General features: G+C 37.2%; 2 protein-coding genes across 5 annotated transcripts in view; one reads left to right on the forward strand and one right to left on the reverse strand.

Annotated features, from left to right (window-relative positions):
- The first annotated feature begins 2,837 nt into the window (after positions 1-2,837).
- On the forward strand, positions 2,838-13,820 carry FAM98B (family with sequence similarity 98 member B). 2 transcript variants are annotated; one of them, XM_081939903.1, is made up of 8 exons: positions 2,838-3,857; positions 5,296-5,444; positions 8,287-8,421; positions 9,555-9,733; positions 10,451-10,531; positions 10,829-10,942; positions 12,215-12,382; positions 12,790-13,820. In XM_081939903.1, exons 1-8 carry the CDS (start codon positions 3,820-3,822, stop codon positions 13,108-13,110), a joined length of 1,185 nt encoding a protein of 394 aa, XP_081796029.1. In that variant the 5' UTR covers positions 2,838-3,819; the 3' UTR covers positions 13,111-13,820. The 2 variants fall into 2 exon arrangements, with proteins under 2 accessions (XP_081796029.1, XP_081796028.1); XM_081939902.1 differs by having other exon boundaries at positions 2,841-3,857; positions 10,826-10,942.
- Positions 13,821-19,239: 5,419 nt separating this feature from the next.
- RASGRP1 (RAS guanyl releasing protein 1) overlaps positions 19,240-25,297 on the reverse strand; it is a 53,894-nt gene continuing 47,836 nt past the window's right edge. For all 3 annotated transcript variants that reach the window (XM_081941093.1, XM_081941094.1, XM_081941092.1), the window contains exons 14-17: positions 25,056-25,092; positions 23,986-24,132; positions 21,881-22,251; positions 19,240-20,530 (exon numbers count right to left, since the gene is read on the reverse strand). In XM_081941093.1, the coding sequence (XP_081797219.1) occupies positions 20,399-20,530; positions 21,881-22,251; positions 23,986-24,132; positions 25,056-25,092 (687 nt within the window). In that variant the 3' untranslated portion in view covers positions 19,240-20,398. The remainder of the gene's footprint in view (positions 20,531-21,880; positions 22,252-23,985; positions 24,133-25,055; positions 25,093-25,297) is intronic.

The raw sequence follows: 25,297 nt of genomic DNA on the forward strand, positions 1-25,297 counted from the left end.
ATTCAACTTTAGATTTATTGCTTAGTTGAGAGTTGAAATCCCTTGTCCCAGTTTCAATATCATGATTTGTAAAGTCCAGCCAGCTTGCTTACATGTCATTTACAATCTGTACAGCAGCAGAATGTCAATCTGCTTGGCAGACTGAGACCTGTCATGTATTTGCTCAATTCTTGTCATTCCCAATTTATAAAAGGTTTTCAAGATACTGATTAGGATAAAGACACATCTGCAAAATGTTGTGATGCCACCATTTCTAAAAAAAAATGATGCTGGAACTAACCGCATTATATAATTTCCAGATAGTCCTGACTAGTCCACGCTTTAGCCAAGATACTCATGAAAAAACTGCCCTAGGAATTCTGACTGAAGCAGTTTGTCTAAGTCTATTTCAATTTCAATTCAAGCTTGGTCAGAGGTCAGAGGCACATTTGGTTGACTCAGTGCAGTTTTCCATTATGATTTAAGTGTGACAAGGCATTGTAGGCAGTCAGCCATGTTACTTTTTGATAGCCAAAATTAGTTCTCGTAACAGCTTTTCAGACTAACAACCTTTCTTAAAAGGCATACGCTTTCACGAGCTACAACCTCACTTTTCCAGATGCATTGTTCATAGATTTAATAGATTTAAGATTGGGAAATCATCAGAAGCTGGGACATGATGATGCATTTCTTTAAGTTGTTTCTTCTTTGGGAGTGGTTGCAGAAGATAGTATTAAGAATATTTTGATTGCTAAACTACATTAGGGACCAGGAAAAATTTCAAACTCTTCTTCAAGAAATATTATGACTAGTTAAGGAATCCTCCACCTTAAATTTGGTGCCAGTGACCCTGCCAAAAGCTTATGTGTGTTGATGTCAGATTTATTTTGCCATCTGGAAGAGGAAATTCTCACAAATGGAGCCATTCCCAAAAGCAGCAGTTTCGAATTACAAATATATTTTTACCTGGAAATGATGGCATCTCAACTAGCTTTATTAAAAACACCATGAAGTTAATTTTGCCTTAAGGTGATTCACTGCACATATAATATTTCATTCTCAAAAAAGCTGTTTAATATTTCAGTGTCAGAATAATCTCATATTACTTGAGGCTGGGGTGAGCTGCAATTCCACTTGTCCCTCTCTTGAATTATCCCACATTGAATTAGGTGGTGGAATTCAATTTTTTTTTTCCTACTGGATCTATGGGCATGGCTTGGTGGGTGAGTGTGTCATGTGACTGAGTGGGCCTCGCCAACTCGACATCACTCTTGGCCATGGCCACTCAGTCACATGACATCCCCACCAAGCCACGCCCACAGAACCTGGTAGGAAAAAAATAATTAATTTCTACCCATCTACCTACTTTCTGTCAAAGGCCTCCTCCTGCATGCCGCCCATTCTCCCTTCATCAGTCCTGTTTCCGCTCCTTCAGAAGCCCTGTCTCTAGCCCCGCTTCCACCCCCATGATTGCCTCTTTCTTTGGGTTTACCTTTGTCCCATGGTGGCTGGTCTGGACTCTGGAAGGGAAGCTCTTTTTTGGTGTGGCTGCAAGACACCTCCCAGCCGCCGCCTCTTTGCCAGTCATTTCCTGGCAGCAGCGGGTGACTGGAGGCTGCCAAAAACTACCAGAGATCTCGAACACGCCGAAAAAGCTGCTGCTTTCGCCACCCTGTTCTTCGCACCTGCCACGCACGCACATCCCATTGCCTGCTGCGCCACTCCGTTCAGACTTGCCCGGGCAAATCGCTCCTGAGTAGCAATAGGATGTGCATGCATGGCCGGCACAAAGAACAGGGTGGCAACAGCAACGGCTTTAGAATATAATTAGAATTCTATTCATATATAAAACCCATATATAGAATTATGAGTGTTCTAGTGTCTAGTTGTTGTTCTGTTTTAGTTTTAAGTTACCCTACAAGGGAACACAGTTCTGGAAAGTAGTACGAAGAACATGAAATGTGACAATATCCCTAAAGTATTGAGTTTATGCTTTTATGAAGGGTTTTCAAATCTTCAAGCTAAGGAATAGAGTCCATATTTGTTATCTATTTTTGGAACGTCTTTGCATTGTAAAAATAAAAAATAAGATGAAGTAGTATGTTTCTATTTAATCTAGATTACATTTAAGGATTAATTTAATTCATATTCTTCTGTTATATTTGCTTTGTTTTTGATGCCTTTAAGCCAGCCACTAGTCTTTGTGACAAGATTTTTGGAAGTGGTTTGCTGTTGCCTCCTTCCTAGGGCTGAGACAGTGATTAGCTCAAGGCAGTGTCTAAACTCATGGTTTCCAGTTCATAGGCTTTAGCCTTAACCAAGTTGCCAAACCGTTGTTTGGTTTATTTTAATTCCTATAATGTATAGTGCTTTATATATTGTGTAATCAATAGTGTGTTCTGTAGTGGCTGGTTTTCTTAAAATTTCAATAATTAACATTTTGATTTCTTCTTATTGTTGAAATGTACTTGAATTATAAGTTCAAGTACATTTCAACAGTAAGAAGAAATGTCTATGGAGATTCTCAGTCATCCAGGTCACGGTTGTCCCAAAGGTGCTTTTTCAAGAAGCAATTGGACTTTCTGGTTTTTCTTTGAAGGCATTTCGCTTCTCATCCAAGAAGCTTCTTCAGCTCTGACTGGATTGGATGAGAAGCGAAATGCCTTCAAAGAAAAACCAGAAAGTCCAGTTGCCTCTAGAAAAAGCAGTTTTGGGATAGTAAGAAGAAATCAAAATGTTTATTGTGCCAAGGGGCTTCCCATCCGTGTTTTTGCTTCACTTCTGCCCATGATGTCACACAGAAGAGTTTCACAAGATAGTTTATAATACATAGGGGCAAACCGTTGTCAGTTCAGTTCAAACAATTTTGAGCTCAAAGCGGATTTATTAGACGCATCCGATGCTGATCTCAGTGTCTTAAGACGCGAGGCTACAGATCCGACGGCGGCGTTATCGTCACGATTTTTTCTTCCTCATCCAGGTTTTATCAACTCACCCTGGCTGAAATTCTCATGTAAATTGGGTTCATATTGGGAAACATCCTTCGCGTCGCCCTGCAATCCGAAGGCCGAAAAACCAAGCAAGTCGCCTGAATCTTTCCAGCCTCCCGGAAGCGAGACGGAACCGCTGGCCACCGAGATTGAAGAGGTGAAGCCAACGCAGCCCGGTCCGAAGATGCAGGTCGCCTTTCCGAGCGAGCACAAAGACGCGGACCCGCGACCGCCTCCCTCGGCCTTCGCCAGAGTCACTTTCAAGCTCCACCGGCGGCCGGATGGAGAGTTGAAACCCACCGAAGTGAAGGCTGGCTGGGAGACCTCGAAAGGTTCTTTTGATCGTAGTCGCGACTGGACAAAAGGCCGCCCCTTGGGCGTAAAGCGAATAAGGCGCTTTCACACGATCCTCTCGTCTATGGACTCGCATGGAAAGCGAAAGCTTTGTGGGGGGAAGCGAAATTCACGGGAGGCGGATTTCCAACAGGGCGAGTCAGATGCTCCGTGGAGCCTTAACCCGGGCGAGCTTTTTTTTTTTTTTTTTTGAAAAGGCGGAGCAAAGGATCGCCCCCCCCCCTCCACTTTTTTTTCATGTGTATTCAAGAGAGACCGGTAGGAAGGAGAGTTCCAAGGCGCCAAGGCAACGCAGCAACACTCGTGGGGACACACAAACACACCGCCGGCCCTCCCGGTACCCACGGAGTGATGAACAAAGTACCGGAACCAAAAAGTCTGGCTCATGGAGCTCGGCGAGCTCGTTTGAATGCAACACCGGGGTCTTTGTACCGGGAGGCGGGACTGAGAGCGCTGCAGTCGCGGGAATGAAGGCGCTGATGGTATAGAGCCCAACATGGAGTGCGTGATTCTGGATGCGCTCGAGGCTTTGGGGTGAGATGGAGGAGGGTCGCCAACGGGGGTGGGGTACTCGCTGGAGCGCCAATGGTAGGGCGAGGGCACATTTAATTCGGCGGCTAGATAAAGGAGCTCCCTTGGCGGTGCAGAAAGGAAAAAGCTCGATGGGGATGGTTGAAATGTCCTCGCCGCCTCCGTCCAGATCTTCCACTCATCGCCTCGGTTCTCCCACCGGAGAATCGAAGTGCCTCGCTGTGATTCGTTTTAAAAGCCGCGGGGATCCCTTTGCACTCACCTCTGCGCGGGCGGGCTGGCAGGAGGTGGGAGGGAGAGATTGTTCCCGCAGTTTCGTTGGGAGGCGTTTTGTTGTGCGCGTGCCCAAGTGGATGCAAGCATCTCTCCCCGCCTCTGCAATTGGTGGAGAAATGTTTTCAAAATTCATTGTCGTGATGCAGGTTCTTCTTTTATGTTCTGTGTTTAGTCCGTCCTCTTTATTGATGCCCAGAGCTTTAATTTTTCTGTAGTTGCTGCTGCAGGCTTGCTTCCTTGATTGCTAATGTGTCTATATGGCCTCGGAACATGCTAATGTTCGAATGCAATATTTGCATTTTGCAAATATTTAAATAGCTCAAGTCTAGAGAGAAGCGGACATTTTAAAAGAATTAACACCTGTGTACTAGAGTCTATTTTTAAAAGTAGTAGGTATTTTGATTGATGGTCAGTTGACAGTCTGATCCTAAGGATGTATATACATGGAAATATGGCAGGTTGGTTTCAGTTCAATAACTCCCAAACAATGTGCATTGTGATACATCATAAGAGATCCAGTTTGGAGTAATGTTTAGGCACTATGCTAGAAACTCAGAAACTGCAAGTTCATTCCTGTTTTAGGCATAAGGCCAGATGGGACAGTCACACACTGTCAACCCTAGAAAGTAGGCAGTGACAAACCAATTTCAAGAATCTTGCCAAGAAAACTGCAGGGACTAATCCAACTAGTCACCAGAGGTCAATATTTGAGTGAGCATACAGATAAATAAAAATAAATAAATATACCACAACCATATTTTAAACTTTGCTGATTCTGAAAAAAAGTTAAGTGGGATTGGATCTCATTAGTACTTGGATGGGAAATTCCAGCACTGTAGACTGTAAAATAAAATATCCCAGCAGTTGGCCTATATGGACAGCCACTTGTCTGAACCTTGGCCGCCAAGGTCCCTTCCAGTTCTATTTTGATTGATTGATTAATTGATTGTCTTCAGGATTTAAGTCGAGAGACTTCATTTTTCGCAAGCATCAGGATGTGAAACCACATCTTCAGGTTTCTTGTATTTATATCATTCTCTTATGAGAAGACAAAATCAACTTGCTATTGATCCCAAGAGGAAAATTTGAATAGGCATGAGTTTGTTTGTGTGTGTGTGTGTGTGTGTGTGTTTGATGTGTATATTTTGAATTTTGTATTCTCTAGATACAAAGGCACTCTTCTGGATGAAGATGCTCTTAATAAAGCAGCAGAATGTGGACTGGCTTCCCAAGATTTCTGTGAGCTTTGTGTTTGGCTAAGTTCCAGAATACAGCCATTGTGTAACCTGGAAGAAAGCATCTCCTCAACAGCTGGTATTTTTTACCTGATTTTTATTTGAACTGTTAGAACTATGTGTATAGTAAATAAAGAGTCATAAATCAAAATTAAGCCATTATAATGTCATTGCACTCCCTTCCATGGTTTAAAATAACCGCAATGGACATTTTTGTGATGTTTGACATTCAGCTTTATCTTTTTTTAAAAATTTATTTACAAACATGTAAAATACACACACACCCAAAACTTAGACGTACACCACATTTACACAATACAATATGAACAGGAGCTTCCTGTTCTTTCTAATAGCAATTGCCAATCATATCGAGTGATATCCACTCACCTTATATTGTTTCCCCTTCTATTATATTTCATTTGTATTTCACCATATCTTACTCCTCTGTCTGCTATATTGGCTGATTACCTCTAGTAAGTTTAAACCACTTGGATACATATATATGTGTTAATTCTCCTTAACTACTATTTTTGGGCTTTGTTATCTTCCTTCATTGATCCTTGTTTCTTTCTGCCATCCACCTATACCATTTATCTTTTATCTGGTAGTATTCTGTTTCTTCTTTTCCCTGGATTTCTTTTGTTAATTTGTCCATTTCAGCACAGTCCATAACCTTTCTTATTATTTCATTCTGCCAATGAATTATTTGTTCTGCCAACTTTTCAATTGTTTTTAAATTTCCCTGTCTATCAATTATGTCTCTGTATCTTAGCATTTTATTCATATCTATAAAATTTGGATGGATCGTCCTTTCTGTCGGTGATAGCCAATTCGGGATTTTCACATAATGGATTTTTTTTATTTTGAGCCAGTTTTGCAATAACGCTCTTCTAATTAAATGATTTTGAAAGTATTTGTGCATTTTATTTTTATCATCCCATAGGAATGTATGCCAACCTGTTTGCAAATCATGGCCTTCTAAGGTCAAAATTCTTTTATTCTTTAGCTCTATCCAATCTTTCACCCATGTTGTTGGTACTGCTAATGTGTATAATTCCCAATTTGGTAATGCTAAACCTCCCCTCTCCTTGCTATCTTGCATTGACTTTAGTTTAATCCTCGCTTTTCGTCCTTGCCAAATGAACCTAGCAGTTATTTTGTTTAATTCTTAAAAGAAAGTTTTACCCGGGTTAATAGGTGCGGCTTGCAACACGAATAAGATTCTTGGTAAAATATTCATTTTGACTGTGACTATACGTCCCATAAGTGATAGCTGAATATTTTTACAGCTTTCTGAATCTTTCTTTATTTGTGTCACTAGTTTATTATAATTATCTTTAACATGACACTGAATTGTTGAGCAATCCACTTGTTCTTAAAAACAAAATAATAATGGCTTCCTTGTGCAATTCTAGGAGTATTTTTTTACTGTTGTATTTACCTTTTACTGATTTGTAGATTAGTTAGCAAATTTAATTGGTTACAGATGTAAATTAGTAGTAAACCAGGAACCCATAATCCAACAATTCATTCCTGTTTTTATATCTTATTAAATTATAGTTGCAACCAATATATCAACTGCAAATCAGTTTCCAATGAATTTAATGAACTAAAAACAAATCATAGTTTATTCCACTAATATGATGTGACTTCATTCATTCATTATTTCATTCAAAGAAATATCAATATGGTTTAATAGATAATGTGAATCCACTTAATGACATACCAAGTAGAGAGATAATGGCCTTTGCTGCTGACATCCATAGACATTTTTGTTAGTTCAGTTTTTAACATTTCAAGTACATAGAGAAAAGAATTCCCAGTTGATTATTTCCTTGTTGTTCTAAATCTAAATGCTAAAACTAAGCAGCAACATGGTTGAGTAATTTCCTCCAAATGATTATCAGTTCCAAAATAGGTGATGCCTGTCATTGGAACTCTGTGTTATGCAAATACAACTTATAACTATTTACATGTTGATTATTATTGATATTCTCTTGAAATGCCCTTGTGTGATTCTCTCTAACTTTTTAGTTCTTTTTATGGTTTATAATTTGTGACTACTATTTTTTGGAGTATAAGATGCACCAGAGTATACGACGCACCAAGATCTAAAAAAGAAAAACAAGAAAAAAATAGTTTTTGGCCTCCGCACATCCGATTTTTGCTTTCTCCAGTCCCCAGGAGCATTCCACAGGCCTCCCAAGCCCTCTGTGCACCCTGTTTTTGTGAAAAACAGACCCATTTGTGGCCTCCCAAACCCCCCAGAAGTGCTGTTTTTGCTCTACCCTGCCCCATGGAGTACTCTGCAGGCTTCCCAAACAGTCTGCATGCCCCGTTTTTGTGAAAAGTGGGCCCATTTTTGGCAAAAACAGACGTGCAAGGCAGGGTTAGGCCAAAAATGGCTGAATTCGGTGTATAAGACCACCAACATTTCCACCCTCTTTTAGGGAGGGGGAAGTGCGCCTTATACTCCGAAAAGTACGGTAGTTCTTTTATTAATATTCTTAGAACTGGTCCATGAATTTAAATTAAAGGATTTTCTCTTTGTTGCCATGAAAGACAAAAAGGCCCCACTAAATTCAAATTGTATCAGTTATATTTATTTGTCTAGAGTACAAGCCAGTATAAACATGATTGCCTAAGATTAATATTGCGTATTTTTGTGGATTTACTTTTTTAGAGGATGATGGTTTAAAGCATATTAATAGGATACACATAAACATACACATGTTGTAGTTTAATATGTTCCATTGCAAATAAAGCAAATAATTCATTACTATCAAAAGGACATAGTTGCAGAATGTTGCTTTCTCAAAGCCCTTCAAAGACTACTGATTCTGGATTATTTTATAATTGTGCCTAAAATGGTGACAGATTTGAAGATGTCTAATTTTCTCATAACTTGATTTTTTTTTTAGGTGGTGAAGATGTTGAAAGTTTACAGCTAGAAATGAGTGGCTTTTTAAAAGAACTGGCTTGTCCATATTCTACACTTGTATCCGGAGAAATTAAAGACCGGTTAAAAAAGAAAGAAGATTGTCTTAAAGTCTTGTGTAAGTTACTACGTTCCTTGCTGCAATATTATATCTGCTAATTTCCTGAATTTTTCCAGAAAAGAAAGAACTCTACTTTTTCTGTTGCTTCATAGATTTGACACAAGCGTACAGAATAAAGGGACATAAGGCAAGATATAGGATTTTTATTTACTTTTTAATCATCTTATATAGCTGCAATCTCAACAAATGACTCTGAACAACTCACATTATTTAAAAAGTGAAGAATAATTTAAAAAAATGTTTCAATATTCAGCAGTTGAAAAAACAGTAGTAAATTAGTATACTCAGTGTCAGGTTCCGAAGGGATAATGAAACCAGCCGAACACAGAAAGGGTTTGAAATGCAGTTTGTATTCTTCCTTTGGAACGAACTGACCAACAAAGCACTAAGGCAATAAATAAATTGTCAGAGCTGCCACCTTGTGCTACATTTATAGCTACATTGGTAATTAAGATAAGCCGCACCCGTGCATGCGCATACCCATCACCTTGTGACCCAGAGCGAAACCACCCGGCAATTAATCATGGATTGTTAGCATGAATTTCTTCAGTTTGTGTAGGTGGGACGGTGAGTCTTGGCAGCTGGCCCAGTCTACTCCCCTGAATGGCAGCTTCAGGGCTCGGAGCTGAGACTCAGAACAGCCGCTTTATACTCTTATAGGCCTAGATCCGAGCCAAGGACCAGTAGGGCTGGGGGGGGCAGTCTGATCTCCGGGAGGGGGGTAGGCACTATGCCAGAAAAGGTTTGTCTTCTGAGCCTGCTAGCTACCCTTTCTTATCTAATGAGATCTGGAACATACCCATCATGGAGATATCTGACTACTATGTTATTAGTATTTGATTAGTGGTATTTTCATCCCTGTTGCTAAATTCCACTAAAGAAGAACAGTCTGATTCCTGATAACCAAGTGATGGTGGATGAGTATATTGGTATTAATCCATTAACACTTTTCTCTAAATAATGGTTGCTTTATTATAAAATTTATTTTTAATCTAGTTTTTATTTTTCATGCCTTATTTTTATTTTATTTTTATATTGATATCCCAATCAGCTTGGCAGATCATTAAAATATTTTTTGTTGAAACACAAACACCAAGTTAACATATCTCTTTTTCTTCTGCATTTTATAGTATTTTTAAGCACAGAACTTCAGGCTCTGCAAATACTACAGTTTAAGCAATGTAAAGGTTCTCCTTTGGCCAAGAATAATGAAGTTCATCAGGAAATCCAGATGATCGCTGATGCTTTAGGGGTACCAGAATCATCAGCATCTTCTCTTTCTGTCTCATTAAACAATATAGAGTCAAAGGTATAGTATATTTTGTACATTTGAATGCTTTCATTCAGAGAGAGGGAGGGAGGGAGAGAGAGGGGGGGAGGTATAGTATATATAGAGAGAACTTTACAATTCCAAGCCATATTTATTGGTTCATTTAATTTCTATGCTTCCTATCATGCCACAAGATATGTATAAAACAATCTTGTATTGGAATTAAAGTCATTGAATACAAATCTATAAAACTAGAAAAAGAGGATGTTGTGGTCTGGCACCTATGTGAGGGTCAGGCATGTAACTTTTGGAAGTGCATTCCACAACGAGGGTCCCACAGTTAAAAAGGCTTTGTAGCAATTTATCCTACTTCATTTGGTAAAGGAACCCAAAGAAGATACATAAGGAAGGTGGCATTTAACATGCAACAAGGAAAATGCAGAGTTCTTGGGGGGAGACAGTTGCATATTATTCCATATAATTTCTCCATAATTGGGAAATGATGGAAGATTGTATTTACCCATCTCTGGGAAATGATGTATTTATCCACCCTTGGGAAAAGGGGAGAGAAACAGATTAAAAGGCATCTTGTCTGCATGTAGAAAACAGTTATTGGTTGTAGTAAGATCACTTAAAACCATTGTATCCAATTTATGTTGATGGGTGTTTCATGCTTCAATATAATTGTTTGGTTATATAGGATATTATTTTTGGGAAGTCGTAAATTTAAAGAGATGTCTTTTCTATTTTTTACAGCTTAAGGATGTTTTATCAAAAGTTCCAAAAGCATACATGGAGAAACCTCTGCTAAAAACTCCTTTGAATACAAAGCAAATGGTAACATCTTTAAAAAAAACCTTGCATTTCTAGTAGGCATACAAATTAATTATTGGATATATTATATGCTATATTTGGTTTGTCTGCATTTATTTGAATACAGCCATTTATATTTATTGATGTTGGATTTCATTGATTGTACCATCGAGTCAGTATTGACACTTAGCAGCCACACAGAGACAGATTTTCTCAGTGTTCTGTCCCGATCCTGGCGCTTCACATCTTGTTGGGTTTAAACGTAAGTAAGTAAATTTCTACAAAAGGATTACTTTAAGTGATTTCTATTTTCTGTAGAAGCAGTTGGAAAAAATCAATGAGGCTCTTCTCACTGAATATGAATGCCGCCGGCGGATGTTAATGAAACGTTTAGATGTAACTGTACAGTCCTTTGGGTGGTCTGATAGAGCTAAGGTGAGTGTGTGCTTTTTTTTTTAGTTTTTGTTGATTGAATAGAATCCTGGTGTGGAAGATGTAAAGACAGAGTTTTTCTGTTATACAGAAAAAAAGAGAATACCAGTTATTGGTTTCTCCTTTATTCATATACATTTGAGCAGATGAAGCCCTTGGCCAAATTAGAAGAGGTGTAGAAGCTAAAAAGGGCCTTAGGTGGGAAACCATGAGGGAGCAACAGTGCTGCAAGCTTGACTTAGTAGTTGCACATCACTCTCAAAGAAGAAGAAATGTCAAACCATTTCTGTGTTACAGCTAGTAAAAGTGCATGGATCTGTAACCATAACCACCTTTGGCCAGAGTACATTTTCAAAGCATGCACTAAAACTTTTCAGGCAAAAAATAATGTAGCCTTACAATATATACAGGTAATCCTCGATTTACAACAGTTTGCTTAGTGATAGTTACAACAGCACTGGAACTTATGATAGTTTTTCACACTTATGACCGTTGCAGCATCTTCATGGTTATGTGATTTACATTTGGATGTTTGACAACTGATTCACATTTATGATGATTACTGGGTCCCAGGGTCATATGATCCCCTTTTGCGACCTTCTAACAAGCAAAGTCAATGGGAAAACCAGATTCACTGAGCAACCAGGTTACTAACTTATCAACTGCAGTGATTCACTTAACAAATGTGGCAAGAAAAGTTGTAAAATGGGGCAAAACTAACAATAAATTTCTCACTTAGCAACATAAATTTTGGACTCAATTGTGGTGGTAAGTTGAGGACAATCTGTATTGATACTGTAAGATTATTTTGGGTTTTTTTCCTGAAAATTTTCAGTAATTTACTGATTTCAAATTATATTAAAAATATTGAATATTAATTCAGTTGCATATTCAATTACTATCACACACACGCACGATTTTGATAAATGTAATTTCTGCATGAACTCTGGCATCGACAAATGAAAGATATGACATCAGATCAATATAAACTTTAATTAAAATAATAACCTATAGGTTCTCATTAATTGTACAATCTACTTTATCTAATTTAGTTTAACTGCATTATGGCATACTTTAAACAATCAAGTGTTATTCCTAAGTATTTTAGCAGCTTTTTCTTTGTCATTAGGAATTTACTTGAAACTAAACTGTAAAGTGGAAGCTAATAATATACATGACATAAATAGCTAGTACTTAGTACAGTAAAGTTAAACTTTCTGATGTTACTTTGTGATAGTTTTTGTAGCTATTAGAAATGCCTATCCATTTTCCTAGGTGAAAACAGATGATATTGCAAGGATTTATCAACCCAAACGTTACGGACTCACTTCTAAATCAACAATTTCAATAGCTCATCTTCTAGCTGCTCGTGAAGATTTGTCAAAGATCATAAGAACAAGCAGTGGATCTACGCGGGAAAAGACTATTTGTGCAATCAATAAGGTATACTTTTCATTAATGCGACAGCTATAGATTTCTTTTAGTACTGAACCTTTAAGAATTTGTGCTAGTTCCAGGAAATTTTAATGTTTCTGGTAATTTGCAAAATCTCACGACATAAAATATAGTAATGTATACTTAATACAGATTAGTCTTGTATTTTATACTCAGTGCCATTTGGAATCTAAAGAATTGTGTTAACTGTTTTTGCTGGTATGAAATTCTTCATAATTGACTATTCAATCATAGATTGTTTATACTCTTAGAATAATGTAGTAATGGGTGAAAACCTAGTGGTTTTAACCACAGAGATGTGTACATATATAAAGAAACATGCTTTCTCTCAACAATTTAATATTCCAAAGTCAAGGAAATATGGTCTTACTGGGCTGTATGTGTTCTCTAAACAGGTCTTGATGGGAAGAGTACCAGATCGTGGCGGAAGACCAACAGAAATTGATCCACCACCTCCTGAAATGCCCCCATGGCAGAAGAGACAGGATGGTGGAGGGCGGGGAGGAAGGGGAGGTTGGGGAGGAGATGGTGGAAGAGGAAGAGGTGGAGGAAATAGAGGCGGTGGTGGATGGGGTGGAGGAGGTGGAAGTGGTAGAGGAGGTGGGGGTGGCTGGAGGGGAGGGGGTGGATATCAAGGAAGGGGTGATTATAGTGGGAGAGGAGGAGGATATGGTGAGTCATATGGTAGAAGGGGAGGTGGCTATAGAAAATACTAACATCTTAATGTTGACCGACATGCATACTCTGAGAGCAGGGTCTCAGAATACATTATTGCTGATGGGCAAATGTGATGCTTGAACTGCATTGATCTTCCTTTTTGATGAATCCTGGTTGTTCCATTCATTTAAAACCACCTTATACAAAATTAATTTTCACTACAGGGATAACTTCTGTCTAGCCAAGCATATGTACTCACACATTTGTCAATACCAGCAATATATACAAGAATGGAAGCAATGACTGATAAAAAACCTTTGAGTTGCAAATACATAACTAAATTGTTATGTACAAGTTGGATGTACAAATTTGATGCTGAACATGCAGGGTATGTGGTGTTTCCTGTGCAGAACCCCCCCCCCTCTCTCTTAAAAGTATGTGAAGTGTCCCTAATTATTTTTTAATCATTTTTTTAAAGTTTGTTTCACATTATTGTTCATCTGGATTTTTATTTATTTAACAAAACATACAATCCTGAAATTGATATTTGCCCCATCCAGCCTTTCTTTTGGCAAAATACCAAGCAAAGAAAGAAGCATTGGATTTAGCTTAGTGAAAGTGCATGAGGTGCTTCAATCAATATATTCTGCTAGGAGATGCACTCAGATCAGTACTGGCGTTGTGATAGGAATGTTCAGGCGATAATACTCTGATAATATTTAAAGTTTCCTAGAATGTATTCTGTATCCCATCTCCACTAAAAATTTTTTTTAAAGAAAGGCCAAAACTGGCTTTCTTGAACAAAAGTGTTTTCTGTAGTTCTTGGTTTGGCCAAAGATTATGGTACACGTGTCTTTTGAAGTATATATATCAGCAGAAACAGGAATCTTTTGACTGAATAATGGAGTGGCTATTTATTCAGCACACTTTTTCCTGGTCTTAGTTGACTGCCATGTCTCTTACAATCTGCCTGTTAAATTTTTCTTTAGATTTCAAGTTAATTGTTCTCATGTTCCAATTATATGCATCTGCTCCTCAACTTTGACAACTTTAAGAAGTTGGATCTCAAATCCCATGCTTACTATGGAATTCTGTGAACTGATGTCTATGCATCTTAAAGTTGCCAAGATTGAGACATATTGATGTACACTAAGGTGTTATTCCAGAAATTATATAGTATATTTTATTTTAACTGATCAAAAATGAAAAGCAAGACATACTGTTCTCCTGAGCCAAAAGTGAAGAGAGTTTGATTATTTTTAACTACGTAGTTAAACCTGTAATTGTTTAACATTTCCTGACCTTCCCAAATCAGAAAAGAGTTAAGGATGAATAATGATTTCTGGTAATTGTATGCCTGTAATTTTGACCACCTCTAACAATGCAATAAAAATTCAGTAACTTTTATATGTTTAAATCTGAATAGTGTATTTTATAGAACGTAATGTTCTTATATAAATAGTTTGTATTAACAATTACCCAGTGTTGTGTTTCTGTTCATATACATGGAACATCTATTGAAAAAAAAAGCTGTAATAGAAACGTATTCCTTCAAAATAGTCTTTCTTTTGTTAAAAATGCTCAAATACCTTTGCTGCTTATATGCATTTCATATATATCTAAAAACACATTTAATTTTGGAAGAGGTGCCCATTCTGCTGATATCAAGGTGGTATTAAGTGGCTAATATATGGTTGGATATATGTGGTAATCTATGATCAAAAGCATTTGAAAAATTACAGGTTTTCTTAAAATAGCGAATTTTGAAATGATTATTTTTTGAATACTTTTATTAAGATTTGACCTCATTCAAATGTAAAATAATTGTTTTCAGTTTGGATTGTTTTGCTCACCACATGAAAATTGAAGTGTCTATACATACCTTTGCTGTCACTGAAAATCAACAGATCATTTTCTTGACTGATTGAGCAAAATTTGCAGGGGTAATCATTTATTTTGTTAGCCATTGGTTATAGGGAAAAGAAAAATATCCATATCAACTAAAAACCTAGTAGAAGGTTTTACAGAGTGCAGACATGCCTTCCTATTATCAGTTGTCCAGTGTTTGGCCCTGTTCGACAGAGAAGAGAGAGATGACAGCCATAGCGCTGGATAAGGTAACTTTCTGCTGGAATGCAGCAGATATCCAGTTTTAATTCTGAATGTGTTTGCATGTTTATAGCTAATAGTCAGTAGACATTTCTGATGCTTAATTTTCTTGGCTGATATAAATACTAGCCATCACCACACGGGGGCACCTCCTTTAAGTAACATGCTCTGTTGAGCTCAGAAAATCTTGATACAAAAGTCAAAACTAAAGTAACCAGATATAATTCTACAAACCATCACTTAACAGGATTTCTTTAACCAATGAAACAATAGATAATCCACACCATCGTATCTACTTAATTTTAATGTAAGGGAAAATTATACTTTTATCATATTCAGATGCAGTGCATTTTAAATGATAGTTTTTTTGTAATAATTCTGTTTATAGGAGGTGAAGTGGACTAAAAAAAAGTCTTACTGTAGTTTTAAGTTCAGAACACTTGCTATATAACATAATAAACAATAGCAAATAGTCATAATACAATTTCACTGCTAGCAGCAGCAAAATTTCATGAAATGTATATAGTTATCTTGGAGAGAAGAACTGAAAATTATTACCGTACTTAATCCAAGTGTACTCAGAAGTAAATCCTACCGATTGTCACAGAATCTATTCCGCATAAGCATGACATGGTTAAGGTAAGTGCAAAAGACAGAGAACTAGGCTCTTCCTTGGGCTCAATAAATAACTTACATAGAAATGGAGTCACTAATGATCAATAAAATATGTCTCAGCTGTATTGGTAAAATAGAGTATATTTTAAACTATTCCAATTTTCCTTGAAAAGATTGACTATATATCTAGTTGCGTTGGAATTTATGCCTCTCCTGATTTGGCTAATCAAGGCTTCCTTTAATATTTGTATCTAAATGAAACTACCAGCTGAGGTCATTCAGTGGCAAGGGGTAGAGTATCAACAGTGATATTGATGCTAGTTATACATCTTTACCTCTAGACATGCAGCTACTGCTGCTGAGGTGCTGGCCCAGCAGCTGGAGGTTGTGAGGAGCTAGGTGGGGAGGAACCAGTGCCAACTCTACTTTAGCAAGACAGAGTGGCATTGGGGATTTTCTCCCCCAAGGTCTAGTGTTGTGTCATGAGGTTCACTTCTCTGGACTAAGTTAATGCACAGTTTTGGAATTGTTAATTATAAGCTGATGGGAGACAAGTTTTTTTAAAAGATGTCTGAGTTTTTACACATCAATAAATTAAGTTTACACATCATGGAAGGAAATTCTTCTACTACATTTCATATTTGTCAGACCCTACTTCAGTAGATGCCTAAGCTAGTACTGGATACCATGAGATGTAGAAAAACTTAAAAACAGGTGAAAGGACAAAGAGCTTGATGAGAAAACTGGAAGATAAACCTTTTGAGCCAAGGGATCTTGGATGTTTAGCCTGAAATGGTAGAACTTCCCAATTGTTGTCAATGGAACCATTTACTGTGGCCTTTACAATGGCCGTGTTCTAGCAGAAATCAGACAAGCCAACTTTGAATTCATTCATTAATCAGAAGGTTGGATTCAGACAATCAAAAGACCTCTTCCGCACAGAATTCTAATACACTACTTATTACTACAGAATGCATTGTTCTCCATGATTATTAATTAATTTAATTTAATTAATTTATTTATTAAATGTCTAGACCGCCCCCTCTCCCCGGAGATTATCTAGGGAAAGAAGCACCAATATATCATATAAAAATTATTCTGGAAAATATAAAAGTCTATATAAATCTTATCAGTCCATCTTTCCATTTTCTTTGCAAAATGCAAATAAAACTACTCAGCACATTTCAGAATCGCCTTGTGTAGAGATAGTCCTTGACTTGTGACTAGTTGTTCAACAGCCATTTGAAATTATAACCATCGCGGAAAGGTTGTTTTACTGTCTGTAAAGCACTTTCAACCATTATAAAATGCGTTGCCCCCTTCCCCTCATGGTCAGAAGCCCATTCTGGGCACTTGGCTTGCATTTATGATCAATTACAGTGTCCCATGGCCACATAATTGATTTGCAATGCTTTTTCCTGGTTACTGGCAAAAAAAAAAAAAAAAAGTATTCCCTTGAGAAAGGATTCACTTAACAACCATGTGATTTACTGAAAGACCAATCTAAAAATGGTAAAAAAAATCAGCACTGGTCACATAGGAGCCATGAATTAAAACCACAACGATTTATGATCAAAATTATGTTCATAAGTTGAGAACTATTTGTATGAAACATGGTAGATATGTGCATGTGGGCACACACACCCAATAACACTTGCACAGGCTGGGAGGAGAAAAAGGTGATTCAGTGTGAACAGACAGACACATCACAACTGTCGGCATCCTCTTAGAGGTATCCTATTCTGCCTTATACATGACTGCTAAAGGTAAGCAGATATTGGAAAAGAATACAGACAACTATCAAGTGCAATCAAGTAATTTTCATTGCTTCAGTTCACATTTAGTGTATAACTTCTAGTTTTCAGTTCAACCTTAAAAAAACATGCATTGATCATTTTTATTATACAATAATTTACATTAAAACTTACCTAACATCAATTGGAGATGTTTCTGAAAAATATTTAAATTACAAATGCTGCTTATTTGAAGAATCTAACAGATTAAGTTGAGCCTTAAAAGAAAATGTACAAATATAATAGTACCATGACATTACTCAAAAAAAGAGTAACTATATATTACACACAAAGTACAAATACCATTTTAGCTAGGAAAATACATATTTACAAAAAAAATAAATTAATTTGGAACCAGAGCCTTAAAATAAGGTTGTAAATAAATAGAACAAAAGTTACATGAAAATCAACAGTGTGTTGCACAATATTTTATAGTGTACTGCTAATTTGTCAGTTCTAGAATCATTATAGAATGCAAATTTATACATTTCCAAAGAAATCAAGTACGCAAGACAGTTCTATGAAGAGCCAATGACCGTGGCAGAATGAAGAGGTAGCAACTTAACCACGTTGTTTGTAATTCCTCTCCAGACAAGAACACTTGAGATCACCCACAAGTGTTCCAGACTTGTGCATCTTGTGAGGGGACTACAAGACAGCAATCACCAGTGGCTTTAGAGCTCTGGCAGATGAGGGAATAGCCACCTTGCTCAAATCGTAGTTTTAAAAAGTGCCTTAAAAGACACTGGGTTCGCATACTTTCCTTTTGTAATCACCTTCAGAAATTGAAAAGAATGACATGGAAAATGATGTTATGTTGAGCATACAAAAAAAAAAACCAACCAGATCATTTCTTAACTATTAAAAGGAATGTACAAATAATAAATCAATAGAATGAGCTGGATGATTTTCCCATTTTGGATTTACAAGCGAGACTTGTTAAAGCTTTGAAGAATTTTGTGACAGGAGAAAAAAGTGAAAAGAAAGCAAGTTCTAGGACATTTGAAGGGATTAAAGATCAACATTAGAAGTAAAATGAAGGAATATAAATTTGCTTTATTTAATCTGAGTTAAAATAGATATGTTATCTCTGGTAATCCTTAATTGACTTTTGCTAAGACCAAGACTTAAATGATGAGGTTTTATTTGTTTCTAGATAATAGATAGGATATGGGAAAAAGATATAGTTATTTTTAAAGGGTAATGTATTACTAAAATTGTTTATATTTGTTGTGTTGAAGAGGGGAGTCATTTCTTCATATATATTGTTTTTCTTTATTATATTTTTCTTTTCTATTTTTTCTTTAATTGTATTGTTTTTATTGTTGCAATTTTAATTGCAATTTTTAAAATAAAATTGCTATTAAAGAAATGTAGACATGAGACATGAAAGTGGCTTTCAGCATCGCTTGTGCTTATCAGGTGGTTCTCAAATTATGGTCAGAGAGATATGCACAAGAGGTGCTCTGCAGGTTGAGGAAGGTACGCAGATATTTGTAAGTGGTTGGGATGGCAAAAATGCAGAGGGTATGGGGAATCCTGCACACTGGATTTTTGCAAGTGAGAGAATATTTTCTTTCACCATAGTCGAAAAAGAAGTATAGCACCTTTCACTATGAATTAAATGAACATTGTATTTATAAGAATAAATACATACTGTACATACCCAACATGCTATTTCTTTTTTCTATTCCTTTTCAGTGCAAACTAAATGTTATGCAAAGTACAGAAAATGAGTTAGAAGTGGTGTGCAAAAAGAAGAAAAGAAATCCAATTAAATCTAGTTTGCACAATCATGATTTGCTGTAACTCTCCATTCTTTTCTATTCTTGCAAACCACCTTAGTTTCTACCACATAGGTGCACATTGAATTTACATATTATTTCTTCTCATTTTGCATCTTAACTGAATCAATACACTGCATGTATGCTTACTTGACTTATGACTGTAATGGAGCCTGTCCATCATGGTCATAACTAACGATGGTCGTAAAATGGCTCATCCACATGACTGATCTAATCTTATGAGCTTTTTGTGGAAGCTGTATAGCAACCATTGCGATCATAAAGAAGCCACCATCATCACTAAACAAATGCTGAAGCTTTTAAGGAAATCAATGATTTTCTATAGTATACTATTGGGTTTGTTTTTGTTTTTGTTTTTCTGAAAAAACATGAACAGTTTACATACTTTCTCCGGCATCTTTTAAATCATCGAACTACCCTGCCACAGGGTCTGGGTGTAGGTGTATGCAATGTACATAAAAAACAGATGGAACTTTGATTGTATCTTTGTGGCTACATCTTTATATTTTTGCCCATATTCTGTGCACCTCTGCCAAGAGGAAACTTTTGGAACTGCCTATCTGAAATGGGCATTCTTGGAAAAAGAAACCAACCAATTCAAAAAGGATATGGAAGTGGCTGTTTGATTCATGTGCCCATTCAAGCAGCAACATTTGTGAAGTTAAGTTTTAAATTATAAAATCATGCCTGTTTTCAAGTTTGCATTGCCAAAATTAGCAACAATTAGCCCAAGGTACACATTCCTATTTGATAATGTAGTTTGGTTACTTTGGCAACAGGTGTTTTCCTTGCTCTAAAAATAACAGGAACTCCAAATGATGTAGTTTCAGCCAAACAGAAGGCAAACTATTTAAACTGATAGCACAAAATATATACTGTACATCCAGAAGTACTAATAGCAGTCAAAATAAGACAATCTTACTTTAAATTCCTGCCATGCTGCACACATTTAACTGCATACACTTAAATACAGTCAAAAAATCCACTGGCTTTATCCTTCTCCTCAATATGTCTTTTTTTCTAAGCTACAAGCAATCTCCATGTTCCCTAGCGTCCAGTATGTGATTTCGTTGAATGCTGAGGAATTCAATCTTCTTATGAGCTTGTTTAAGGCGCAGCTTGAGAGCTTCATTCTCTGCAGTCAGAACATTTCTTTCCTAAACAAAAATATACCATCAGAACAAAATAGTTTCTGAACGTTTGGTTTTGTTAATAGGAACATTTGCCTGAATGGCATGTTAGTTTAAGAATTATGTGACTTGAGCAGTAAATGGAGTGAAAGATACACAGTTGTTTGCCCAAGAGGAGTGCAATTACCACAATTGACTCTGAGAGAGCTTGGTGAACACATGCTTTCATTTGCCACAAGCATCTTCTAAGTAACTGGGAGAAAACATCCTTATTTTAACTGATGAGTCTTCTTCCTACCCCTGAGTTTTCCATTCTGCAGGAAAGGAGGAAAGTGGTGATGGTTAATGGCTCTCCGCGTAACACAAATTGCAAGGGTTTTTAAGTGGAGCGTAGGGTATTTTAGAGGTGGGGAAAGCCTTGGAGGCCTGGAGAAGGCCCAGATTCGTATTGCAGCATCTCCCCAGCCCACATGTAGCCTGCCCCAGGCCTCATCCAGCTCCTGATGCACTTCTACTCTACTTCCCATCCCTTGGGGTCCCCTCGGGTCTTGGACTTGCTTCCTTGCCTTACTGGATCTCACACCCTTCTTCCCCACCTCACACAGACAAAGCAGTTTGTCTTGCAACTGCCATTTTGTCCCCATCCGTTTGTGGGTATGGGGACAAAGTAGCAGCCACATTCAGATTGCTGTCACAAGGCCCAGGTCTTTACAGTGGTATTCGGAAGCTTCTTAAGCTCTGTGTAGACCTTCTAAGGTAGCAAAATGAAGCCAAATGATCCCACCATTTTCTCCCTGCCCACAAGCAGACAGAACAAAATGGTGGCCATATTTGGCTTCCATCCTGGGGATGCAGTCTGCCATCCTTCCACAATACGAGATAGGGAGAGCTTCAAAAGGTAAGCATTGTGTGTGATGAGAATATGGGGGGGTCCCAAGAGCTGCTGGGTTCGGGTGGGGTGGGATGTGGGGAGAGAAGTGGAGGGGTGCTGCAGCAACCTTATGATGGGTCATAAGGGCAAATGACCGCAGGCTGCTACATCTGTTGTAACTTTGAAATGGGGTCATATGTAGTTTGGAGAGAGAATCTCTAAATGCTTATTACATAGCTTGATGACTACCTGTATTAATTTCGGAAATATCCTTTTTAATTCAAATGGCCATTTTAAAACCAGAAATTCAAGGAGTCTAGCCATAGGATCTTTGCACTTGTTTCACTTATTCTTACTGTCATAAAGGGCTGATGGTGTGCCTGAATATTTCTTTATATTTAAAAAAAAGTACTCCTGTTTGTACACTTCAAACTCAGATCAACAGAGTTTACATGGTTTCCACATAGTCTCAATTATTCTGTGCAGCTTTCAGAGCTGTTTCATACCTTTTCTAGTTCTTGGTATGTGGGTTTTAGTGTTTGTGGGTCTTCCTTCACTTTTTGACTGCAATCCTTATTCTCCCATTTCACATATGCCTTTTTCCGGGCAAGAAGTGGACTTGGACATGGAGACACAGGAGACGGCTGGAGAAAACTACTTTCAGATGATGTTCCAGACTCCCCTTGTAGATTAGACACTTCATCACCGAGCGCCATCATTATATCAGTTTGTGTACCTTTGTGTACCACAGATGGCTTTAGCCTTACTGAGATTTTCTGGGCTGATGCTCCCATGAGCATAATAGTTCTATCTTTGCTGCCTTCATTATGTTCAACCATCTCGCCATTAGGAAATGGAAATCCTCCTTCCTCCAGCCCTAAGGTGGGAAAAAACATAGAACACAAGCATTGGGCATCGAGGATCATAATGAGCTACACAATATTCTGGAGTGCTCATTGAAAATAATAAAGAAAATATCTAAAGAGCAGTATTTACTGTATGTCCTTAACTTTTCATCATGTAATTTGTCTATTATATTAACAACATTGGCCTTACAACTCAGTGCTTTCTGCTGACAAACATTTATATCCTACTAGTGATGGTTTAAGAGTATGCAAGATTTACAACCGAAAAAAGTAAGGGAATATAAATGACATGCTCATAATGATCACTGCTAAATAAAGGGTACTTGCTCAGATCACACATGACATTAAACTATGGCTTGTTTTCACCCCCATTTGTTAATGAACAACTGTGGTTAGATAACACTTATCATATGTGACAAACAACAAACAACAATGACTTGGTCCATATATAGTATACACATGCTAAAAATCATATTCAATTTCTGAAATCTCAAGGAAGAAATGAAAAACATTCCTGCCTGACAACCCAATTTCCTGCACTGAATTGGATCAACCCAATCTATTAAACTTGAATAGAGACCCCTGTCTCAGATCTGTCATTTCAGGCTATGTATGAGAATGCTGGGAGCAAAAGTTTACCCTTATAGAGGACACTTGGGTTAGGAAGCCGGAACTAACAGATCAAAGGTCTACGTCAGTATAAGGCATCTTCTTCTCTCCGACCATGCTCCATTACTCATTACCAATAGCAGCTCACAATATTAAGCAAAAATATAATCTCTTATTTGTAAAGTATCGACTCAAAAAAATTCAGCAGTAGGTTTCATTTAACTGTTCTTCAGGAATATTGGACTTCTCCAAAACATGACAGAGAATACCAGCCTGGGAAAGGCAGTTCTATAGTCTAGAAAAGGAGTCAAAGTCAGGTCAGAAAGAAAGTTTGAGGTATCTAAAGAAAAATTGGACACTGGTTCATGCAGTATGCAGGTCCTCAGTGGAAGGCAGGCTGATTGTAATTTTTTTCCTGCAGTTCTAACTATCCATTGAAGTCTGAATTTATCCTGTTTGGTTGGTATACCAAACCAGACAGTTATAGAAGTACAGATGATAGATTCCAAAAATTCATCTGTAGAACTGTATCAGCAGCTCCTTGGGAAATCTGAGCTTCTTGAATTCATACAGGAAGAACACATTGTTTGTTGTGCCTTTTTAAATGATGGTTCTAATGTCAGATGTCCATTCAAGTCCTGGGAGATTATAGAACCCAGAAACTTGAAGGTTTACCTATTACACATAATATGTTAAAAAAAAAAAAACACCACACCCGATACATATCTTTGTAAATCTGTGTGAATTCTAGCTAGAATTCAGACATTAATTACAATTAATTACTACCATTGTCTTTATGCTGAAATAATGAAGGGAGCATGTCCTTGCCCTGTAATACAGTTCTACTTACTGCTTATTTGGTTTAGTACTAACAATTAATTGTGCTGTCTTCAAAAATATTGCATAGAAAGGGTGATCATCCACTATTCAAGGTCACACATAACATTTGTTTCCTAAGTAGATACGTTTTCTGAAGTCCTGATGAATTTTTGCAGAGCGGATGGAATTTGCTGAGGTATTAACAATGGACCGCCATTTTGAAAATCACTACCTATTAACGATTATTATTCTTTAAAAAAATAGACAAACTATTGAGTAAAAAATGTTAACAGAATGCTCCATTAAACTGAACTTACCATGCATATGCTCTTTAAGTCCCATGGGGCAGAGGCTAGATGCAAGAGCTGATGCTGGACTGTTATCCACAGCTGTCATTTTGGGCCTTCTCTTGCATTCAAATACAACTAGATCCTTGCATTGCTTATGACAGTTCATGCCACAATCTTGAAACAAATAAAAACAAAGTTTAGTGGCAAAAAAATAAAATACTAATTCCACATATTAATTCCTCTTCTATTTCAACTCCTCCTACTTCCTAAATTAAACTGGGTCTAGTTTAATGAAGAGAAGGACTGGGGTGGCATGATAGCAGTGTTCCAGTATCTCAGGGGTTGCCACAAGGAAGAAGCTATTCTCCAAAGCACCTGAGTGGACAAGAAGCAATGGGTGGAAACTAATCAAGGAGAGAAGCAACCTAGAACTAAGGAAAAATGTCCTGACAGTTAGAACAATTAATCAGTAGAATAATTTGCCTCCAGAAGTTGTGAATGCTCCAACACTGGAAGTTTTTAAGAGGAGATTGGACAACCATTTGTCTGAAATGGTATAGGCTTATCCTACCTGAGCAGGGGGTTGGATTAGAAGACCACCAAAGTCCCTTCTAATTCTGTTATTCTGTTCTGTTCTTTCCAAATTTTGCAAGGGACCAAGGAAACGCTACATGAACTGTAATTCAGGTCTATGTAGGTTTTACCAGAGATAAGCCCTTTTCATACCTTTAATGCATTTAAAGTACACTTTTAAATATAGAACAGTATTACGTGGCATTGCTACTTAACTAAAAGTTAAATTACACCTTTTAATAAAATCACCTGCCAGTTAATAATCTAAGATGAACATGAACTGATGTAACAATCTCTGCATATTTTCCCGATTGTTTCTTCCCAGATTTTGCAGTTACCCAGGAAACGAAACAAAGCAATGGAGTAATATAGATGTAGATAGGGAAATTATTAGGTTCTAGGTTATTTATGCTTAAAATACTATTCCTAAAATAATTTAAAATCTGTTATTCAAATGAAAAAAGGGATACCACAATAGACAATTTGCCATCAAAAGACTATTTAACTCAAACAAAGTTATTTACCTTTGCACCTATATCCTTGTTTAATAACACCCCAAAGCTAAAACAAATAAATAAGGAAAAACACATTACAATATTGCATTCAAGTTAAACCATACATTTTTATCTGCATTTCAACTCTTATTTCAAAGTTTAGTTTCATGAAATCATGAAAATGATTGTCTTACCTGAATGGTCCTTTTCAGGGCGCTGCAACGGAGAGTCCAAAGAAGGGTTAAACACAGCCAATCTGCCCAGAACTGAAT

Source organism: Natrix helvetica (assembly GCF_964273705.1).
Source record: "Natrix helvetica genome assembly, chromosome: 1".
In the NCBI taxonomy this organism is placed as follows: Eukaryota; Metazoa; Chordata; class Lepidosauria; order Squamata; family Natricidae; genus Natrix; species Natrix helvetica.